Consider the following 23,155-nt stretch of genomic DNA (forward strand, 5'->3'; position numbering starts at 1 on the left):
AAGTTCAGCCGTGTCGTGTTCAGCCGTGTCGAGTTGTCGAGTTCAGCCGTGTCGAGTTCAGCCGTGTCGAGTTCAGCCGTGTCGAGTTGTCGAGTTCCGCCGTGTCGAGTTCCGCCGTGTCGAGTTCCGCCGTGTCGAGTTCCGCCGTGTCCAGTTCCGCCGTGTCCAGTTCCGCCGTGTCCAGTTCCGCCGTGTCCAGTTCCGCCGTGTCCAGTTCCGCCGTGTCCAGTTCCGCCGTGTCCAGTTCCGCCGTGTCCAGTTGTGTCAAGTTCAGCCGTGTCCAGTTCAGCCGTGTCCAGTTCAGTCGTGTCCAGTTCAGCCGTGCCCAGTTAAGTCGTGTCAACTTAAATCGTGTCAAGTTAAGTCGTGTCAAGTTAAGTCGTGTCAAGTTAAATCGTGTCAAGTTAAATCGTGTCAAGTTAAATCGTGTCATGTTAAGTCGTGTCAAGTTCAGTCAAGTTCATTCAAGTTAAATTCTGTCATGTCAAGTCATGTTAAGTCATTTTTTTTTAAATATTGCATTTAAAAGAAATAAAAACAATCATGATTACAAGAATAATACAATATATCATAATATCATAATTCTAACATGGTTTAGATATATATACACACACAAACCCCCTCCACTCCCCCCACCTACAAATACACCCCACCCTCCAATCTTACCCCTATACCCACTAACCCCTAAAGAAAAAAAGATCAAAGAGGAAAAAGAGAATACTAAACACCAATTCTTTTACTGGGGAATAAGGAAACCCCATTACAACCAGATCCCCATCTTCAAATTTTCCAGTTAAAATAATCCAAATATGGGCTCCAAATTGATCCCTTCATCAAGGTACGAGCGAAATGCAAACAGGTGCCCGAACACTATGGGCTTTTGTTCAGGTGCCTGCCTAAATTTTGCTTGCACCATTTTATTTGGGTGGCTGCCTATATTTTGCTCATACCTTGAGTTCTATGAGAGGCTGGATAGGCTGGCGCATTTTTTTCCTTGAAGTGTGGGAGGCTGAGGTGGGATCTTATCGAAGTATATAAAATCTTCAAAGGGATAGATAAGGTGAAATGCCGCAGTCTGTCTAAAGCTAGAGGGAATAGGAATAAGGTGGTGGGGGGGGGGGGGGTGCGGTGGGGGAGGGGTGGTGGGGGAGATGTTAAAAGGGATCTGGGCAACTTTTTCACACAGAGTATGTGGAATGAGCTGGCAGAGAAAGTGGTAGATGCAGGCCCAAAATGACATTTAGGAAAGGGTTAAAGGAATGCGGTAACAGCCATTTCTCTCCATGAGCCCATGCCACCCAATTAATCTACAACACAGGTACGGTTTTTTTTTAGAATGGTGGGAGGAAACTGGATCAACCAAAGAAAATCCATGCAGACACGGGGAGAACATACAAACTCCTGACAGACAGAACAGGATTTGATCGCTGGTGCTGTAAAAGCATTGCACTAACCACTACGCCAATCAATCTGCCCTAATATGAGCCAAGGGCAAGGAACTTTGTTGACATGGAGAAACTGAGCAAAAGAGGTTAGCAACTTCATAGTATCTCTCATGAGTTTTTGGGTGCAAATTGTTCTTTCTTTCCTGCAGCGTTCTGCTGTAATTGAAAAGGCCTGAAGATGGTGCACTTTTAGTACTGAATGAATATATCCTTTAACTGAAACTTTGCACAAAAGTGCTGGCGGAACTCAGCAGGTCATGCAGCATCCATGAAAAACTATAGAGAGTTAACATTTCAAGCCTCAGTCCCTCAACAAGAATGACATTGACTTCCAATTGCTTTTTTAAAAATTTAAAATTTAATTTAGACATATAGCAACAGGCTGTTTTGGCTCACGAATCTGTACTGCCCAATTACACCCAATTGATCTACAACCCCTGGTACGTTTCAAACGGTGGGAGGAAACCGGCACCCCTGGGGCAAAGCCACGAGACACGGGGAGAACATACCAACTCGTTACAGACAGTGCGGGATCCGAAACCAAGTCCTGATCACTGGTGCTGTAGTGGCGTTGACCGACCGTTCTGCGCCACGGATGCTGCACGATTTGCTGAGTTGCTCTGGCACTTTTGTGTTTTGTTTCAGTTCCCTGGCATCTGCAGACTCCTTGTTTACCTTCAGTTTATTATGAAGTTGTGATAGACGGGAGATCATTGTGTACCAATTTATTTCAGGCAACCCACAAATTCTGAGGTTCGAAATCTATTAGCGTACTCAATAATTTTTTCAATAAAGAAAGCAAGTTCAAATTTTATGCAAGCATCTTTACCGGATAGCAAGAAGTTCTGAAGTAATTGAAATATGTGTTGACACTTGGAGTGTGAAAAAAAAAAAATAAAAAAAAAAAAATCTGTGAAATATTCATAAAGATGATGAAATGTAGCTGTAGCAAAAAAATGTATTATGCCAACCTGGAAATTAGAAGATAACTTGAGAATACAACAATGGTACATAGAAATGAATAAATGTATTCCATTAGAAAAAATAACCTATAATTTAAGAAATAACTTTACAATATTCGAACAAATATGGGAGCCATACATGAAACACAATAGAGAAAACATCCACCACCTAAAATGACAGAAGGAGAAGAGAATGAAAAGAACTGACTCAGTGGAATTTCGTGTTTATTTTTATTGAGTGACAACATTGTTTGACGGGTTTAATGTATCTTAGATTCTGAACTTTAAATAAATGGGAGGGGAGGTGAGGGAGGGAGGGAAGGGAGGGGGGAAAAGGGGGAGAAAACTACACTATATATTTAAGAAGAAAAATGTCTGTATGTATCTTGGTCAATATGGTTTATAGTGTGAAAAATTTAAAAAAAATTTAAAAAAGATGATGAAATGTGACAGTCAGCCTCAGAATGATGATACTGAACCCATAACAATGAAATTCAATGCATTGTGGTTTTGGTTATACAGGTACTTTGTTTGAGATTTTTTTTTAATGAATGGCTTTTTTACTTAAGGCTATTCGACAGAACTGTACATAGTTAATTAGCTTGTCTAATGATTGCATTAAAAGTAAAAAATGAAAGTCTGCAGACACTGTGGTTGAAGTAAAAACACAATACTGGAGAAATGTAGCAAAGATAAAGATTCATAACCAAAGTTTGAGGCTTGAGCCCGTCATCAGGGTATATGTAACATTTTGGGCTTGAACCCTCGATGAAGGGCTCAAGCCCAAAACATTGCTTATGTATCTTTATCTTTGCTACATAAAGTGCACTGTTTGACCATCTGAGCATTGTGTTTTATACCCTTTAACTCGTATTTACTTATGTTAAGCAACGTGGATAACTGTACGAATTGGTATGGCTTGGCAAAAAACAACCCAAAGCACTCAAAAGTGTTGTCACTAAAATATACCTAGCTACAAAAGCAAATACTGTAGCGGCCCGCGACCCGCTCCACGGGCCGACACAGGAAACAGCCGTCAAACATGGCGATCGAGCAAACGACACGTGGGATGAGACACCCACTCCCATAGGCCGCAGGTCAAATCGACCAATCACCACCAGTGAATTGTAGGGGGTCCAATCCAGGACAGCCAATCGGCAGCCTGCCCCGCTCAAGCCACAGCCCGGTGGTGACCCGGCCGGCTGCCTATAAATGGCAGAGCTGCAGCCTAATAAAGTCAGTGTCGATTACACTTTCACGTGAGAGTCTTCTTTCTTTAACCTCGAGCTATAACCATAGCAACCCCTCTACAATACTATGTAAATGACCAAAAACCTGGTGATAGAGGTAGGTTTTAAGTAATATAAAGGCAAAAGGAACACTGAGATGAATAGAATTAATAAGGAAATTCCAGAACCTTTTGCCAAACTCGATTGAAAGCACAGATCCCAGTTAAAATCATGAATGTGGAAGATACCAGAATTGGAGCAGATGGATGGTGAAAGTTTGCAGGTTGTGGAAATAGTGAGCAATAAGGTCATGGAGAGATTTGCAAACCAGCCTAAGGATTTTAATATCAGGTGTTGTTGAAGTGGAAGTTAATCTAGGTCCCTGAATACAGCTCCGATGAACCTGGGAGACGGGTTAGTGTAATGCAGGCATTGCATCATCACTGATCGGAAGATTGAAGTCCAGTGCATTCACAGGTTTGTATTAGACACTGACATCATGATTGAATGATGCTCCCTTCATTCAAATAATTTTAAATGGCATTAATGATGTCAATAATTAAAGCTTCATATTATATTGTTATATCAAGAGGTTAATGCCAATGGTTTAAATGCAAGAGAAATTCCACATGGATGTTTAAGGTATCCATTATTAATACTGCAGTATATGGTTTCAACTTGTAATGAAATTGCAAAGTTCTACAATAGCTGCACATTGTAAAACAATTTTACTTTTACATCCCTGGATAACCATGTGCAGTAATTTAATGCCTGCTTTGATTTCAGTTATTTAGCTCAGTTTAACAATCATTCATTTTACAATTAGTGACTTGTCCTTCTGGTTTATCAGTTTATTCATTCACCCCCACTGCACAAAAAAATATACATCGTAGTGATCCAGATCCCTACAGGAGGTCCAGGTACGGCCTATAGGAGGCTATCACAGCAGCAAAGAGGCAATTCCAAGGGAAACGAGACAGAGTCAGCTTTGGCAGGGACTACGGGCCATTCGATCCTACAAGGCAAGACCGAACACCATAAATGTTGTGATGCTTCCCTACCAATGAGATGAGCATGTTCACGTGGAGAAGGAGAACTCAATGATACCTAGAAGAAACCCTGCAGAAGTTGACAAGCCTTTGATATCTGTCTCTGAGGCCAAAGTCAGAGCATCCTTCAAGAGGGTGAACCCTCGCAAGGTGTCAGGGCCTGGTGGCATTCCTGGCAGGGTACTGAAAATCTGTGCCAACCAAGTAGTTGGAGTGTTCACAGACATTTTCAGTCTTTCATTGCTAGTCGGTGGTTCCCACCTGCTTCAAAAAGCCATCGGTCATTCTGGTGCCCAAGAAGAGTGGTGTGAGCTGCCTCTATGACTTTTGCCCAGTAGCACTAACTTCTACTGTGGTGAAATGGTTTGAGAGATTGGTCATGGCCAGAATTAACACAATCTTGGAGCCACTGCAATTTCCCTATTGTCACAATCACTCCACAGCAGATGCAATATCACTGGCCCTCCACTCAGCTCTGGATCACCTCGAAAACAGAAATTCATACATACGGCTGCTCTTCAACGACTACAGCTCAGCCTTCAACACCATTATTCCCTCAGTGCTGGTCAAGAAGCTCCAAGCCCTCCTCTGCAACTGGATCCTTGACATTCTCATCGGAAGACGACAATCCTTAGAAATTGAAAACAACGTCTCCTCATTGACGATCAACACAGGCGCACCTCAAGGATGTGTGCTTAGCCCACTCCTCTACTCCCTTTACACCCATGAGTGTGTGGCCAGGCACAATTCAAATGTCACCTTCAAATCTGCCAACGACACCACGTTGTTTGGCAGAATCACAGGCGGCAATGAGGAAGTGTACGGGAGGGAGATAGATCAGCTTGTTGAATGGTGCCACAACAACAACCTTGCACTCAACTTAACCAGGAAGGGGAAATCAGGAGAACACTAACCAGCCCTCATCGAGGGGCCAGCAGTGGGAAGGGTTAAGAACTTCAAGTTGCTGGGTGTCAACATCTCTGAGGATCTGTCCTGGGGCCTCCACGTCGATGTAGTCACGAAGAAGGCTCGCCAGCGGATAGACTTGGTGAGGAGTTTGAGGGGATTGGGCCTGTCACCAAAGTCTCTTGCAAACTTCTACAGGTGTACTCGTTGCATCACTATCTGATATGGAGGCGCCAATACACAAGATAAGAAAAAAACTACAGATAGTTCGTCAAATCAAGTTTATTTTCATCTGATTGTACAAATACAACCCAACAAAACAGAATTTTCCAGTCCTCAGTACAAAATACATAGACACACATCCAGATGTAGCACACATAGAGACAAAAAGTACATATAGAGGAGAAGTATTCATATCTACAAATAAATAAATATTATTTTGTAAGTATGAGAGTCTTGGATGGTTAGTGTGAACGGTTCCTTTGGTCATTCAGTATTCTCACTGTCCGTGGGAAGAAGCTGTTCCTCAGCCTGGTGGTGCTGTCATTGATACTTCTGTAGTAAAACATGAAAATCTGTAGATTTCCTGTATATTTTTCCCAACAGGAGCAGCTCAATAATTTTGTGTGTCCACTTCAGACAATAGTCCCCATCAATATGCAGGAGGGTGACTCTCTGCCACTCTTATGGTCCTATGAATTGACCTCCAATCTATTTTGTGTGTGCATTAGGCTACTCTTCATTAACAGCTTTCCACACCATCACACCATCAGCGCTGGTCAACAACCTCCAAAACCTGGGCCTCTGCGCCCCACGCAACTCCAGACGTTTGAGACTCTTTAAACCTTTGTCGTGCCCAGAGGCACAAGGGAAGTGAGAGATGAGACCAGGGTCGATACCAGAACATATGTTAGAGGAGGCATTAGCGTGTTAAAGGGGGGCTTGTTCAGCGGTGGGGGGCGGGGGTTGCTCACCAGGACCTACCCATTGTTAACACTATCCACCCCTCTGATGAGGGACATGAGGGTATTCCTTTTATTGCGTCAACCATCACTAGACGCTACTGACGCTTGACAGACACTAGTGATGCAGCTGGGAGCGGGTGAAGAGTTGATATTGTGCGTCAACCTAGACATTAGTAATGCAGGAGAGAACGGGGTGGTGGGTCTGATGGCCAAGGATGGCCGTGACAATATGGGGTCACAGCACCTCATTGGGGGGGGGTAATGCCTGCGGATGCCCCCCCCCACCCGCTTGTCGCCGACCCTTTGGGAGACAAGTAGGTACCCTAACTGGTTTGAAAGGGAGTATTATTAAAGATTTCGACTAGAAACATCCAGCTAAGGCACTGTGTGAATTCAGCCAGTGCCATCACGAGCATCATTCTCCATCTAAGGCATCTACAAGAGGTAGTGTCTTAAGAAAGCAGCCTCTATCCTCAAAGTCCCCCCATCATCCAGGCCATTCCCTCTTCACTCTGCTACCATCAGGGAAAAAGGTACAGGAGCCTGAAGATGAGCACTCAAAGGCACAAGGACAGCTTCTTCCCCTCCACCATCAGATTCATGAATGAACAATAAACCATAGAGACTGTCTCACTTTTTCTTATTTTTTGTACTAATTTGTTAGTTTTTAAATGTAATTTTACTGCAATAGTTGCACTGTGAAGCTGCTCCAAAACAATGAAATTCATGACATGTTCATGACAATAAATTCTTATTCCGATTCTCCTGAAGAGATCAACTGGAATGCTGTAGATTTCTGTGTTCCTAAAGAAGGAAAGAAAAGAATGGACTCAGTAGAATTTCTGGTGTAATTTTGTTGAATGACAACATTGTCTGACTGGCTTAATGCAACCTAGATTGTATACCTAAAATGGATGAGGTGGGGGTGGGGGGGGTGGTTTGGGAGGAAAGGGGGGGGGGGGGAGAAAAAGTCACTGTATATGTGTGAAAAAGAAATAGAGTATATCATGGCTAATGTGATTTATGGTGTGAAAAATAAAAAATAAAAAAAAAAACTAGCCAGGTCTATCAGTCTAGAAATACTTGATTCTTGTTAAACAGGAAGGGCTGTGTTTGTAGTGCAATACACAAAAGTGCGGGAGAAACCCAGCAGGTAAGGATATATCTGCAGGAAATAAGAGATTACTCTTTATTTCCTATGGATGCTGTGATATCTGCTGAGTTTCTCCAGCATTTTTGTGTATCACAGATATCACTGATTTTCCTTGCATAACTCTAAAACAAGTGCTCCTAAATTCTGTATCAATAAGATCACACAAAAAAAAACAAATCAGCTACCCAATTATCCTGTTGTTCATGTGATGTGATGCACTTTACTGTCATTACGCTGGTATACCAGCCAACGAAACATGATTAGCATTGACAGGAATATTAAATAGAATAGAATACAATAAACATGTACAATAAAAAGCACACAATAATTGTATAAAATCGCAATATTCTAAAATAAATTGTTAAAAAAAAGATTACTGATTCTGAAATGTAAGTGCAGCACCGCTCAACACTGTGAATTGGTATTTAACATTACAGTATCACGGCTTCATGAAAAAAGCTCTTTTTAAGTCTCGTAGTTCTTGAATGAAGGCTCTTATACCATCTGTCCGATGGTAGGAGAGTAAATAGTTCATGGATAGGGTGTGTTGCGTCTTTAATGATATACCTCGCCCTGTCCAAACATCGTCCCCTATAGATAGATTCGATGGTAGGCAATTGCATTTCAACAATCCGTTGGGCAATTTTCACTGCCCAGCTGGTATCTTGTGCAGAACAATTCCCATACCACACAGAAATACTGTATGTCAGCATGCTCTCAATAGTACATCTATAGAAATCCAACAGCATTTATGGGACCTTCCCTGCATCAGAGAATGTATTCTCATTGATGGGAAGTTTCTGAGAGGTTATAACCTAGTGAATGCATGCAATTCTCTTTTCAAGTCAAATCAAGTTTATTGTCATCTGATTGCACAAGTACAACCTGACGAAGCAGCGTTCTCCAGTCCTCAGTGCAAAACATGCTGACACACACCCAGACAAACAATACACATACATCCTATCTTCAAAAAAATAAATAAATGCTGTTTAATGAATATGAGAGCCTCGGATGGTTAGTATGAGCAGGTCCTTTGGTTGTTCAGCTTTTTCACTGCCCGTGGGAATAAGATGTTCCTCAGCCTGGTGGTGCCGGCTCTCACACTGATGTCTCTCTTTTCTGATGGGAGCAGCTGAAAGATGCTGTGTTAATCAGTTGGAGAAAAAGAATGGATGACGTTTTGGTCCAAAATGCTTCATCGTGGCTGGAGCTGCAGAGGAGCAAACCTAGTACAAATAAAGAGAAGGACAAGGGTCCATGTGAATGACAGAGAGAGATGCAACATAAAGTTTGTGTCTGATTTTAACAATTGGAAAAAGGCGTTAACTAAAATGCAGTGGTTATTGTCACCAAAATCAAGAAACTGATTGCTGACTTCATGAAGGGAAAAGCAGAGGTGGACGATCCAGTGATCATTGGGGGATCAGAGGTGGAGAGGGGGAGCAAATTTAAGTTCTTGGGAATTTCTATCTCAGAGAATTTTCCTGGATCCAACACACTAATGGCATTGTGAAGAAAGCACATCAGTGCCTCTACTTCCTTAGGAGTATGTGGAGTTTTGGTATGACATCGAAAACCCTGGCAAATTTACACTGATGTGTGGCAAAAAATGTGCTGACCGGCTGCATCATGGTCTGGTATTGGTACACCAGTACCCCTGAGTAGAAAACCCTGCAAAAGGTAGTGGATTCAGCCCAGGACATCACAGGCAAAGCCCTCCATGCCATTGAGAACATCTACAGGGAACGCTGCCGTCGGAGAGCAGCAGCAATCATCAAGGACCCTCACCACCCAGCACACACTCTGTTCTCGCTGCTGCCATCAGGAAAGAGGTATCGGTGCCACAAGACTCGCACCACCAGGTTCAGGAACAGCTGCTCCCCTCCACCATCAGACTCTTCAACCACAAACTCAGTCAGGGGTTCATTTAAGGACTCTTACTAGTGCAATTTATTGACATTTTTCCTCTCTGTATTGCACAGTCAGTTTGTTTACATTTTATTTGTTTACATGTGAATGTTGCATACAGTATTTTTTTGCTCTATCAATAAGTGGTAATTCTGCCTTGCCCGCAAGGAAAAGAATCTCAGGGTTGTATGTGATGTCATTCTCTGTACTCTAACAATAAATCTGGAATCTGACTCTGAGTTAGGTTAAAATCTTCCCAAATAATGTAACTTCCATTTGGCCTATCTAGACAGGCAGCTAACACATTTGGTATTAGTATTACTAGTTAAGTGAACTCTAAGGAACTTGGTGCTCTCCACTGCAGAGTTGTTGATGTGTAGTGGAGGGCGGTTGTTCCTGGTCCTCCTGAAGTCCACAATCATCTCCTTCATTTTGTCCACGTTGAGACTTAGGCTGTGTCTTTCGCACCATTTCACGAGATTTCTCACCTCTTCTCTGTAGAGCGACTCATCGTCGTTGCTGAAGAGGCCGACTATTGTCATGTCATCTGCAAACTCGATGACACTGTTGGAGCGGGATCTGGTAATGCAGTTGTGGGTCAATAGCATGAACAGGAGTGAGCTGAGTACACAGCCCTGAGGTCTGCCAGTGCTCAGTGTGACAGTGCTTCGTGTTCTACTGCAGACCCAGACAGACTGTGGTCTTTCCATTAGGAAGTCCAAGATCCAGTTAGAGAGGGCTGTTGAGTCCCAGTTGTGGTAAACCATTGTAATATAATTATCTGGTCAAGCATATCTATTGCCTAGTTGTTCCTATGGCCCCATCCCACAGGCTCCTGGAAAGGTGACTGTTCCACAGCCCCCTGCGACTCAGTGCAGGGTGACCAAACAGTAGGAATATTTTATGTTCTCCAGTGAATTAAAGCCTATTGGTTTCTCCACAATAGTCCCCTGAGTGATTGATGGTGCATCATCAGTCAGGACAACTTCTTCATCAGCCTCTGGGGAATGATTGTATTTAACACCGAGCTAAACAGCAGCCTGGTGTATGAGGCATTGTTCTCCAGGTGGGTTAGGATAGAGTGAAGGGGCATCGTCTGAGGAATGGTTTCTTCCATTGGTGAATTGCAATGGTTCTAGGTATGTCTACAGTGCAGTTTAGTGAATTGCAAATTTATTCTAAGGTATGAGATGAATGTTAAGCTATTGAAAGAGTGGGGAAAAAACCTGTGTACAGTGGCACCCGCCACTGTGGCAATCAAGTCGGCACTCGAGGTGGCGAGCACTCCTAAAAAGCCAGAAGACCACGCAGCAGCACTGGTCCTAGCAAGCGGACCAGCAGACGAATGGTGAGGACAGCACAAGGGCCAGCGACCCCAAAATGGTGCACGGGAAATCCGCTTTTGTTATCCGGGTCATTACGTCAGGAATTGGGGCAGACAGCGGGAATGCGAGAGGTATAAAAGTCGTGCTTGAGCCCCAGTATAACACAGAGCTTAACCTGACTACACTCGAGAGTGTATCTTTCTTTTGAGTAGCGTGAGGCTACGGTACAGTAATAATTTGAAATTTTATTAGTCATGAAAAACAACAAACAACTTTGATGCCCCTTGGCGCCTGAGTTTCTTTTATTTGATTCTGACAAGACACATTCTATTTTCCTAAATCAGATAATATACCAGAGTATATCAAACAGATAACGTCTTTGTATGTAACAGCTGAGTTCCTTTTCCTTACTGGTATTGTGAGATTATCCTGTACATGATCTCACCCCTAACTCATGGAGTTCAAAAAGGCCAGTGAAATTCTCAGAGTTTTCCAACTTTACCAAGGCCAAGTTCCTTTAACCCCTTCAATTCTTTTTGCTGTTGTCTTACATTTAGTGACATTAATTTTTCTTCCTAGTGCATTTTCTTTAAGTTTTTCTTAAGATTCTTGCTGACCTGTCATGGATGGTCAACATCTCCTCACTTGTCAGGAAGGTGCAACAGTGACTGCACTTCCTGAGAAGACTGAAGTGGGCAAGGCTAACGGCCACCATTATGTCAAACTTCTACAGGAGCTCTATCGAGAGCATCCTGGCAAGCTGCATCACAGTGTGGGTACAGTTGCTGCAGAGAAATAGCTCAGAGGGCAATCCACAGGACTGTAAGAGTGGCAGAGAGGATCACTTAAGTCTCCCTTCCCCTCATCGACATGATCTACCGGGATCGTTGTCTGAAGAGGGTGTGAAAAAATCAGGGAAGGCCCCTTCCACCCGGCACACAGCATCTTTCAGCTGCTCCTGTCGGGGAAGAGATCCAGGAGTAACAGGCTGAAGAACAGCTTCTTCCCACGGGCAGTGAGTGCAAGACTCTCATATTCATGAAGCAATATTTATTTATTTGTTTGTATACATGAATACTTGTCCTGCATATGTATTGTTTGTCTGTATGTGTGTTATATCTAATTGTGTGTCTGTGTGTTTTGCATTGAGGATTGGAGAATGCTGTTTCGTTGGGTTGTACTTGTACAATCAGATGACAATAAACTTGACTTGAATCTTTCTAATTGATATTTCCAGGATGAAGCTAGTTGTCTTCCAGTTTTGATGGACCATACACCTTTGCCACTTGATGTTCAATAAGGTTTTTTTAAATCTCTTACACGTCAATGCAATATTGTAGTGGAAGCTTTTCTCCATTAAATTTAATGTTTTAAATTTTAAATTATAAAATAAATTAGACATACAGTACAATAACAGGCCCTTTTCAGCCTTCGAGACTGATTAACCTACAACCATCTTGAAGGGTGGGAGGAAACCGGAGCACCCGGGTCTCTGGCGCTCTAACAGCATTGCGCTAACCGCTACACTAACGGTGCCACTCACTTCTTGATTTCCATTCATAACAATAAATTCTGATTCTGATTCCTTATTATAAAATAAATTAAATATAACAAAACCGGCCACCAGAGAAATAGGCCCTTCGGCCCATATATCTGTGCAAATGTGATGTCCAAATCAACTCAGACTGGTGCTTGCACATGATAGATATTCCTCCATTCCCTTCTAGAAGCTGCTTAAATACTATAATTGTATCTGCTTCCACCAATATTCCTGGCAGGCATGTTCCAGGAACCCATCACCCTGTGCAAAAGATTTGCCCTGCACATCTCCCTTAAACTTACTCTGCTCCGCACCCTCAAACCACCCATTCTTAAACACATCCTCTAGCATGTGAGTCTTATACCATAGCAAAACTATTGCAGTTTTGCAATAGGGTGCAGAATTGAAATGGCCACTGGGAATCCCCGTCATTGCTGCAGACAGAGCAAATTTGTTCGTCAGGATAGTGTGTGACTAGGATAGGAAGAGGCAGGTGGTGCTAACCTCACAGTGCCTGAAATCCTTGTCTTTTCCAGAGAAAAAGGTTGTGAATTTGGGAGATAACGCCTGAGTAGCCAAAGCTAATAATTGCAGTGAATTGTGTAGATGTTAACAGTGCAGCCACTGCTGGTGAAGAAAATTATTTTTTAGGCTGCACGGTCCTTGATAGTGTCAAGTTTTGGAGAACTATTAGCGCTGCGACCATCTTGGCCAATGAGAGCATTCCATCGTGCTCCTGCCTTGGGCTTTGTACTTGTTGGTAGGCTCTGGTCATGTCATCATCTCACAATACCCAGATACTGATCTGCTTTCAGTATCATGTGGCTCGTGCAATTGAGTTTCTGGTCAGTGGTGACCCCTAGGATGTTGGGGATCTTGGCAAACATAGGTATTTAGGATCTCTCTTAAAATTTTAGACATACAACACGGTAACAGGCCCTTTTGGCCACGAGCCCATGCAGCCCAATTACAGCAGTTAACCTACAACCCCCATGCACTTTGAAGGATGGGAGGAAACTGGAGCCCCCGGAGGAAACTCACACAGACACAGGAAGAACGTACAAACTCCTTGCAGATAGTGCGGGATTCGAACCCATGTCCCGATCACTGGCGCTGTAACAATATTGCGCTAACCGCTACAACTATGATCTTGTTACTGCCTCACGTTTGTATGGCATTGCCTGCCACTTACTAGCACATATCTGAATGACCTCTAGTCTGCCTGTTTGGAAATCCATTCAGGACTCAAGATTCTTCTTCATTCACAGACTGGTTAGTACGTGGAACTGATTATCACCATAGGGTCACATGCATTCCAGACTTTTTCCACTGAGGTTAGATGAAACACGAAATGGAGGACACAGGTGAAAGATGAGATGTTTAGGGGGAACATTGGGGAGAACTTCTTCTCGCAGAGCATGTTGAGGATGTAGAACAAGCTGCCAGCTGAAGTAGTGAATGTGGTTCGATTTTGACATTTAGGAAAAATTTGGATTACTACATGGATGGGAGAGGTATGGAAGGCTATGATCTGAGTGCAGGTCAATGAGACTAGGCAGAATAATAGTTTGGCAGAGACTAGATGGGCCAAAGGGCCTTTTTGTTCTCTAGTGTACTCTGGTTCTATAATGGATATAGATTATGACTAGAATTCCTACTGATTTTTAAAAAAATTAGACATAGAGCTCTGTAACAGGCCAATTTGGCCCTACGAGTCCCAATTTACATCCCATTATCCTACACTCCTCTATGTTTCGAATGGTGAGAGGAAACCAGAGCCCTCGGGGTAAACTCCTTACAGACAGCACAGGATTGGAACCCCAGTCCAGTCCCGATTGCTGGCGCTGTAAAGGCGTTGCACTAACCGCTACGCCAACCGTGCCGTAGTTCTATTGCATTCTGGTGACGGTCTAAGATTCATTGTTGAGTTATAACATGAAGAATCACATAAAGTCTTGAAATCCTAGTGACTGGGACAGGATGAGGAGACCACCAGCTTTTTATGGAGACCACCCATCTGGATAAACTGGGTAATGTTACACTGCAAAGGATGCATTTTAAAGCTGCTGGGAAAACAAAAGCTAATACTCAGCTATAAATAGATGATTTATGGTTAATCATCTTACAGTTTGAGCAGGTTAGACACTTAGTCTGATTGGAATTAATAAATGTATGAACTCTGGTTTATTATTATATATCAGATATTCTCTTCTCCAATTTTCAAAAAGAGTGAAAAAAAATTATTTCTACAGCAATCTTCACCACCTCAGAATATCCCAGAACAGCCGTAAAATCAGAAATATGGTGATCATTACATAGCCAGCAGTAGAATAATAATCATACTAAAATCACGCAAAAATGCTGGAGGAACTCAGCTGGGGAGTCTCGCAGCATCCATAGGAGGTAAAGATATATTACTGGCGTTTCGGGCCTGAGCCATTCCTCAAGGTATAAGCGAATGACAGGAAGGTTGGGGAGAAGTCCAGGCCAACAAGATGATTTGGAGATGATAAGAGGAAAGATAAAAATTAATTTTGGAGACAGGAGGAAAAGAGGAGAGAGAGAGAGAGCACAGAGATGTGGGAAGATGACATGAGAAATAAGATGAGTGGGGGGGGTGGTCGTTTAACCAAAACTGGAGAAGTCAATGTTAATGCCCTCTGGTTGGAGGGTGCCCAGATGGAAGATGAGGTGTTCCTCCAATTTGCGGGCGGTCCCAGATGGCAGTGCATGAGACTATGGATAGACATGAGAGCAAGGGATTGGGATGGGGAATTGAAATGAATGGCCACTGGGAGATCCATGTTCATCCAGATAATCATACAAATACTGTGATGTTGGTCAAGGGATAAATGTCCAGGGTACTGGAAATCTTTTGCATCTATCGGAGAAGCCAGTTGGGCATTTGATTGAATGTATAATCCAAAACTTAACCATATAACCATATAACCATATTCAGCACAGAACAGGCCAATTTGGCCCTACTAGTCAATGCCGGAACAAATCCCCACCCTCCTGGTCCCACTGACCACCACCTGGTCCGTACCCCTCCAATCCTCTCCCCTCCATGTAACTATCCAGTCTTTCCTTAAATGTAACCAATGATCCCGTCTGCCGGAAGCTTATTCCATATCCCAACCAGCCTTTGCCTGAAGAAATTTCTCTTCAAGTTCCCCTTATAATTTTCCCCCTTCAATCTCAAACCATGGCCTCTGGTTTGAATATCCCCCACTCTTAATTGAAAAAGCCTATCCACGTTGACTCTCTCTGACCCTTTTAAAATTTTGAACACCTCCATCAAATCCCCCCTCAATCTTCTACGCTCGAGAGAAAAAAGCCCCAGGCTGCTCAACCTTTCTCTGAAACTCAAACCCTGACATCCTGTCAACATTCTCGTGAACCTTCTCTGCACTCTCTCTATTTTGTTTATATCCTTCCTATAATTTGGTGACTAAAACTGTACACAGTACTCCAAATTTGGCCTCACCAATGCCTTGTACAATTTCATCATAACCTCTCTACTCTTGAATTCAATATTCCGATTTATGAAGGCCAACATTCCAAATGCCTTCTTCACCACACCATCTACCTGAGTATCAGCCTTGAGGGTACTATTTACCATAACTCCTAAATCCCTTTGTTACTCTGCACTCCTCAATTGTCTACCATTCAATGTATATGACCTATTTAGATTTGCCTTTCCAAAATGCAACACTTCACTCTTATCCATATTAAATTCCATCAGCCATTTCTCAGCCCATCCTCTAGCTTTCCTATATTTCTTTTTAAGCTATGGTAATCTTCCTCACTGTCCACAATACCACCAATCTTTGTATCATCTGCAAACTTACTTATCCAATTCACCACCCCTTCTTCCAGATTGTTAATATATATAAAACAAACAATAGTGGACCCAGGTCCAATCCCTGAGGAACTCCACTAGTCACTGGCCTCCAATTTGACAAACAATTTTCTACCACTACTCTCTGACACCTCCCATCCAACCACTGCTGAATCCATTTCACTACTTCCTTATTTATACCTAATGGCTCCACCTTTTTACCTAACCTCCTGTGGGGAATTTTGTAAAAAGCTTTACTAAAGTCTAAATAGACAACATCCACAGCCTTCCCTTCATCAATCTTTTTCGTATCCCCCTCGAAAAATTCTGTAAGGTTTGTTAAGCATGATCTACCCCTGACAAAACCATGCTGACTACTACCTATCAATCCCTGTTCATCCAAATATTTGTAAATGCCATCCCTCAGAACACTTTCCATCAATTTACCCACCACTGACGTAAGACTCACAGGTCTGTAATTTCCAGGCTTACATTTGGACCCTTTCTTAAACAGCGGAACAACATGAGCCACCCTCCAATCCTCTGGCACTACCCTTGTGACCAGTGACATCCTAAATAACTCTGTTAATGGCCCCACTATCTGTACACTAGCCTCCCTGAGTGTCCTTGGGAATACTTTGTCCGGACCTGGAGATATGTCCACCTTTATCTTTTTTAACACAGCCATCACTACCTCCTCGGTTATCCTTATATGATTCATGACCTCCCCACTATTTTTCTTTACTTCAACTGGTACAATATTTTTTCCCTAGTGAATAACGAGGAAAAGAAATCATTTAAAATTTCCCCCATCTCCTCTGACTTCTCACTCAGCCTACCCTCCCTATCTACAAGGGGTCCAATTCTATCCCTCACTAATCTTTTACTTTTAATGTACCTATAGAAACCCTTTGGATTTATTTTTACTCTGTCTGCCAAAGCCTCTTCGTGCCTCTTTTTGGCCTTTCTAATTTCTTTCTTAAGATTTTTTCTACACTCCTTGTAGTCCTCTTTCAATTTCTCAGCACCCTACTGTTTATACCTCTTGAACACCTCTCTCTTTCTCCTAACCAAATTTCTAATATTCCTCGAAAACCAAGGCTCCCTATGACTTCCAGCCTTTCCTTTGATCCTCACTGGGACGTATCTACTCTGTACTCTCAAAATTTCTTCTTTGAATGTTCTCCATTTTTCATTTACATCCTTTCCTGAAAAAATCATGTCCCACTCAATACTCCCCAAATCCATTCTTATTCCTTCAAAATTTGCTTTTCTCCAATCCAGATCCTCAACTTTAGGCCCTTCTTTGCTCTTCCCTAAAACTACCCTAAAACTAATAGAGTTGTGATCACTAGGCCCAATTGATTCTCCAACATTAACCTCAGGAGATCCAGTATTACACCGTCCCAAGTCGGTTCCTCTACGTATTGATTAAGAAAACTATCTTGTACACATTTGACAAACTCTAGCCCATCCATCCCTCTTACTGTATGGGTATCCCAATCAATGTGAGGGAAGTTAAAATCTCCCATGATCACTACCTTATATTTATTACACTGCTCCCCCCCCCTCCCCCACTGCCAAACTATTTAAACCCTCCCCCACAGCTCTAGCAAATCTGCTTGCCAGGATATTGGTCCCCCTCCAGTTCAAGTGGAGTCCGTCCCTTTTGTACAGGTCCGACTTTCCCCAGAAGAGATCCCAATGATCCAAAAATCTTATCCCCAGCTCCCTGCACCAGCTCTTTAACCACACATTCATCCTCCACATCCTCCTATTACTACCCTCTCTAGCGCGTGGCACCGACAGCAATCCAGAGATTACTACCTTAGAGGTCCTGTTTTTTAACTTCCTGCCTAATTCTATGTATTCCTGTTTCAGGACCTCATCCCCACTTCTAACTAAGTCATTGGTCCCCACATGGACCACGACTTCTGGCTGCTCACCTTCCCCTTGCAGAATTCTGTCAACTCGATCAGAGACATCCCTGACCCTAGCACCAGGGAGGCAACAGACCAACTTGGATCCCCAATCTCGTCCCACAAACCTTCTATCTGTCCCTCTGACAAGTGAGTCCCCAACCACAATTATCCTGTTCTTATCCCTCCTTCCCTTCTGAGCCTCAGGGGCAGCCCCTGTGCCAGAGACCTGACCCCCACGACTCATCCCCAGCAGTATCCAATGCCGAATACATGTTGCTGAGGGGTACTTCCACAGGGGTACTCTTCACTGGAACTCTCCCTCCTTTCCTCACAGTCACCCAAGTCCCTGACTCCTGCCTTCTAGGGGTGACTGTCTCCCTGTAACTCCTCTCTTTCACTGCCTCTGCTTCCCTTATGATCCTCAGTTCATCCAATTGCAGCTCAAGCTCCTTAACACAGTCACTCATGAGTTGCAATTGGATGCACCTTTTGCAGTTGTAGTTGTCAGGAACAGCTGTGCTGTCTCCGACTTCCCACATCCCACAATTTTGGAGCACTTGACTACCCCAACTGACTCCATTACCTCCTTTCTCAATGTATATAGGTTATTTAAAAGAAAAACTAAACAAATAATACTAAAAGACTAACCAAAAAGGACACCTTACCACACAGGGAGTTCCTTCTTAGCCCCTGCTCACTGAAGTCCCTCAAGCCAAAGTCCCAAGTCTCCACTCCTTCACTGCCTCGAGCCAAAGTCCCAAGTCTCCACTCCTTCACCGCCTCGAGCCAAAGTCCCAAGTCTCCACTCCTTCACTGCCTCGAGCCAAAGTCCTAAGTCTCCACTCCTTCACTGCCTCGAGCCAAAGTCCCAAGTCTCCACTCCTTCACCGCCTCGAGCCAAAGTCCCAAGTCTCCACTCCTTCACCGCCTCGAGCCAAAGTCCCAAGTCTCCACTCCTTCACTGCCTCGAGCCAAAGTCCTAAGTCTCCACTCCTTCACTGCCTCGAGCCAAAGTCCCAAGTCTCCACTCCTTCACTGCCCCACTCCTCGCTGGCCGCTCCCTCACCTTTCATTCCTTTTATAGGCCTTCAGGCAATTTACTCACTCCTCTAATAGTCTCTCTTCCCCCCTCCTCCAATGGTTGCCTTGGGAACGCCGACTCTGCTGTCCTCAGAGCAGCAGCAGCCCGATCCAACTAGGCCTGTGAAGGTAAGTCAAGGATTTAAATACTCACTCCTCTAGTAGTCTCTCTTCGCCCCTCCTCCAACAGTCGCCTTGGGAACGCCGACTCTGCTTTCCTCAGAGCCCCAGCAGCCCGATCCAACTAACTTCCAGTATTGTAATAGAGTATCAGCCTTAGAAAATAGCAGACCTGAACTTTTACTTCCTCTACCACCTCTGTTCAAACCACAATGTTGATCCAGGTGAAACACTCTGATTTCAAGATATGCTCTTTTTCAGTTGGCGTTGCTCTGCTGTTAGGGGTGATGACAAGCATTTGGAGGTTGCAGATATGATTTCAAGGATATCAATGAGTGTCTGCAAAATATTCTGGAGATGGAGGCTGAGTAGCTGGATAACACAGTTCATACTGGTATCAACAACAGAGGTTGAAAAGGGTCAGGACTTTCACCAGACCTTAATGCTTGGAATTTCGGTTTTATTCCCTGTGTTGGTTGCCATTTTTTGTAAGTATAGAAGGACCATGTAGATTACAGCACCATTGGAGAGAGATGGTGCAGGAGAGACAATTGTAGATTTTGAGGCACCTGAGCTAGTTTGGGGAAGAGGCAGATTAGAAAGGATGAATCTCAACAGGGCTGAGACCAGTATCCTTGAAGGTAGTTTTGTTAGTGCTGTCAGAGAGAGCTTTATCTCGCATGGCAGGAGAGTGAGAAGCTAAGCAAAGATTCATCCAGCAGAACTGGAGATGGAGGGCAGGAAATTGGAGGGCAGGAAATTGGAGAGAGTGTTTGTAAAGCAGAACAAACATACTTACCAAAAGTAAAAACACAATGCTGGAGAAAATCAGCCGGTCAATACAGTGTACTTTATATAGCAAAGATAAAGATACATAGCCAATGTTTCAGGCTTGAGCCTTTCATCAGGTATGGAAAAATGTTGGCAGGCATCTGAACAAAATGGTAGAGGGGAAGGGGTGGGGAGAGGAGCACAGTTCCAAAAGCAAGAGGTAATAGGTGAATAAGGAGGGTACAACAGCAAACAGGGGGAGGTGGGATTGCTGGGTGAATAGAAAGGGAAGAGGATGCAGAGCTAAGGGAACAAAAACAAAGGGAAAGGGAAGGGAAGGAGAATGGAGAGTAGCAGAAATTGGAGAAGTCGATGTTAATGCCATCTGGACGGAGAGTGCCCAGATGGAAAATCAAGTGTTGTTCCTCCAATTTATGGGCGGTCTTGGAGAGTTAGTACAAGGTCATGGACAGACACGAGTATTAGAGTTGGATACGGAATTGAAATGGTTGGCCACTGGGAAATTCCTGTCACTGATGCAGACAGAGCGATCGGCACTTGCCAAAAGCATCTGTTTAATGGAATATATTTAAATGCAAGGAGGGCTCTGCAACAGGATATTGAGTTGAGGGCACTGATAGAACTACAGAATGACATAAAATATATAAAATTAATTTTAGGAGTTTTGGGATGGGGAAAAGAAGCAAAAGTTTAATTTTATTGGTTATAAGGTTTTCAGATGAAGGATAAAAGTAGGGGGATATATTGGCTAAACAGAAATAATAATAAGTTTGAAGGATCATCAAATGAGGAACTGCTATGTGGTCATTCTGCATTTTGGTCCACTTAACCATTCTCTGCAATTGAAGCTTATCATTCTCTTCAATGCTCAGTCACACCTTTTCCCTCTATCCCTTGATCCTTTCAGCTTTACGAATATGGCTGCCTCAGTGAATATATTTAAGGACCTCATCTCTCCTATGGTAGAGAATTCCATAGGGTTTACCACCATCTGGATGAAGAAAACTTCTCATGATCTTGGCTGAAAATGGTAATCCCAATAATCTGAGACAGTGAACCCTGGCTCTGAATTCTCCAGCCACCTATCTAGTCTGTCAAATTCACCTTAAATTTTATAGATTTTAATGAAATGCTGCATAATTCTTCTCAACGCCAGTAAATATTTACAGTAAAACCTCGTTAGAACGCGGTAGTTTGGGTCCAAGATTTCATACCGCGTTCCAGCCGAGTCTCAGAACAGATGCATATACGTCAGAGGGCCCACAGATAATCAAACCCAAATATTACCAGTTTTCGAAGGATGTGCTCTATCTATAACTAACAATTTCAGCGAAAGAAAGCAAGCGGATCCTTTTAATATTGGGATTCTGAATTTTAATCAGCTTATTTTACAGAAAAATTGCAAAGTTTGGGGTCCACAGACACCCGTGCTATAAGCGATTCCACGGATTAACGAGTCGCCTTCTAATGAGGTTTCGCTGTATTTTTGTTTCGGGGCCTGCCCAAACACCTTGATGAAGGGCTCAAGCCCGAAACATTGGTTATGTATCTTATTGATATAAATTCCAATGTTTGACCTGCTGAGTTTTTAATTTTAAAAAAAATGTAGACATCCAGCAAGGTAACAGGCCATTTCAGCCCACGTGCCCATGCTGGCCAATTATACCCAATTAACCTACAGTCCCTGGTACATTTTGAACATTGGGAAGAAGCTGGAGCCCCCGTGGAAAATCCATTCCATCATGGGGAGTATGTACAAACTCCTTACAGGCAGTGCAGGGTCTGAACCCCTGGTCCTGATCGCTGGTGATGTAACCCATTGCATTTCTCCAGCTTGGTGATTTTACTTCAATTACAGTGCCTGCAGACTTTACTCCAGTGAATATATACCTCATCTTCCTAAATGCTCCTGTATGTGAGAGATGGGAAAATTGACCTAAAATTATGAACATGGAAGAAACTAAAGTTCATCAGTAAAATGGCTGAAACCAGTTCAAACAGGATAAGTTTGGGGCTTAGGATGCAGGAAAGCAGAGTCAGCACGATTAACATAAGAATCTTCTATCCTTTGTGACAAGACCATAGGACTAAGATAAGGAATGGTAAGGTACAATAGAATGTAGGAAGTTGAGGTAGTCTGGATCAGATAAGGGTCTCCTAGCCCTGGACAGAAGTACCAAGTCATACATTTCTAATTAGCTAACCATACACAGATTTATACATATGAAATTAGCCAACCCTAGATAGAATGAGTCAACTCTGCATATCAAGAGACTGTAGCCCAGAGAATCAGGAAGGTGTGAATAAGGACAATGACATGAAGGGACACCGACAGGATACCCCCCCTGGTCCTCCAAGTGTACTGAAACTGCACGTAGGCAGGAAGAATTACCTATGCCAAACCCATTCAGGGGGCAGAAGAATGTAAGGGGGAGGGCATTCTGATACTGAAATTGACTGTATAAAAGTTGGGTGAGCCCCAGTATGTGTGTGTATTCCCAGGGTAAGGGGAAGCACCCAACTTTGCATTGTTGTAGTAATAAATGTTCTTTGTTCTCAATTTTTGTCTCGAGCAATTTCTTTAAAGGTACTTTAATTCCTAACAAATGGGGGCTCGTCCGGGATCACACTCCCTCCACTGACAGAGTACCCCGACGACGAGAGTAGGTGCACCCCGGCTGATTCAGCTGGACTCACGGGCGACGGGTGGCTGGTCAGTGGAAGAAGCGAGTGATATCCGAGAAGAGGCATTGAGAACAAACGGCGGAAGGACGCGCGCTAGAGCAGTACTGCCAGAACTCGGTAAGAGTATTTTACTTGTTCCTAAGTATGGGAATAGCGGGCAGTAGAGATGAGAGTCCTGACACAGGACGTGACCACCAGATAGCTACGTACAGCCCGCTTGGGATGATGTTATC

At 43.4% G+C, this 23,155-nt stretch overlaps 2 protein-coding genes across 3 annotated transcripts in view; one reads left to right on the forward strand and one right to left on the reverse strand.

Moving 5' to 3' along the window:
* The window catches only part of LOC138748461 (cdc42 effector protein 2), a 61,430-nt gene that overhangs the window by 434 nt on the left and 37,841 nt on the right, over positions 1–23,155 (forward strand). Inside the window, exon 2 of one of the 2 annotated variants that reach the window (XM_069908721.1) lies at positions 1,336–1,531. The exons of the other annotated variant lie outside the window; for it this stretch is intronic. The gene's annotated coding sequence lies outside the window, so the exon portion shown is untranslated. The remainder of the gene's footprint in view (positions 1–1,335; positions 1,532–23,155) is intronic. 2 annotated transcript variants of the gene reach the window in all.
* Positions 20–433, reverse strand: LOC138748100 (uncharacterized protein in mobD 3'region-like). The gene has a single exon (XM_069907789.1). It carries the CDS (start codon positions 431–433, stop codon positions 20–22), a length of 414 nt encoding a protein of 137 aa, XP_069763890.1.

This window comes from Narcine bancroftii, chromosome 13 (assembly GCF_036971445.1).
Source record: "Narcine bancroftii isolate sNarBan1 chromosome 13, sNarBan1.hap1, whole genome shotgun sequence".
Lineage (NCBI taxonomy): Eukaryota > Metazoa > Chordata > Chondrichthyes > Torpediniformes > Narcinidae > Narcine > Narcine bancroftii.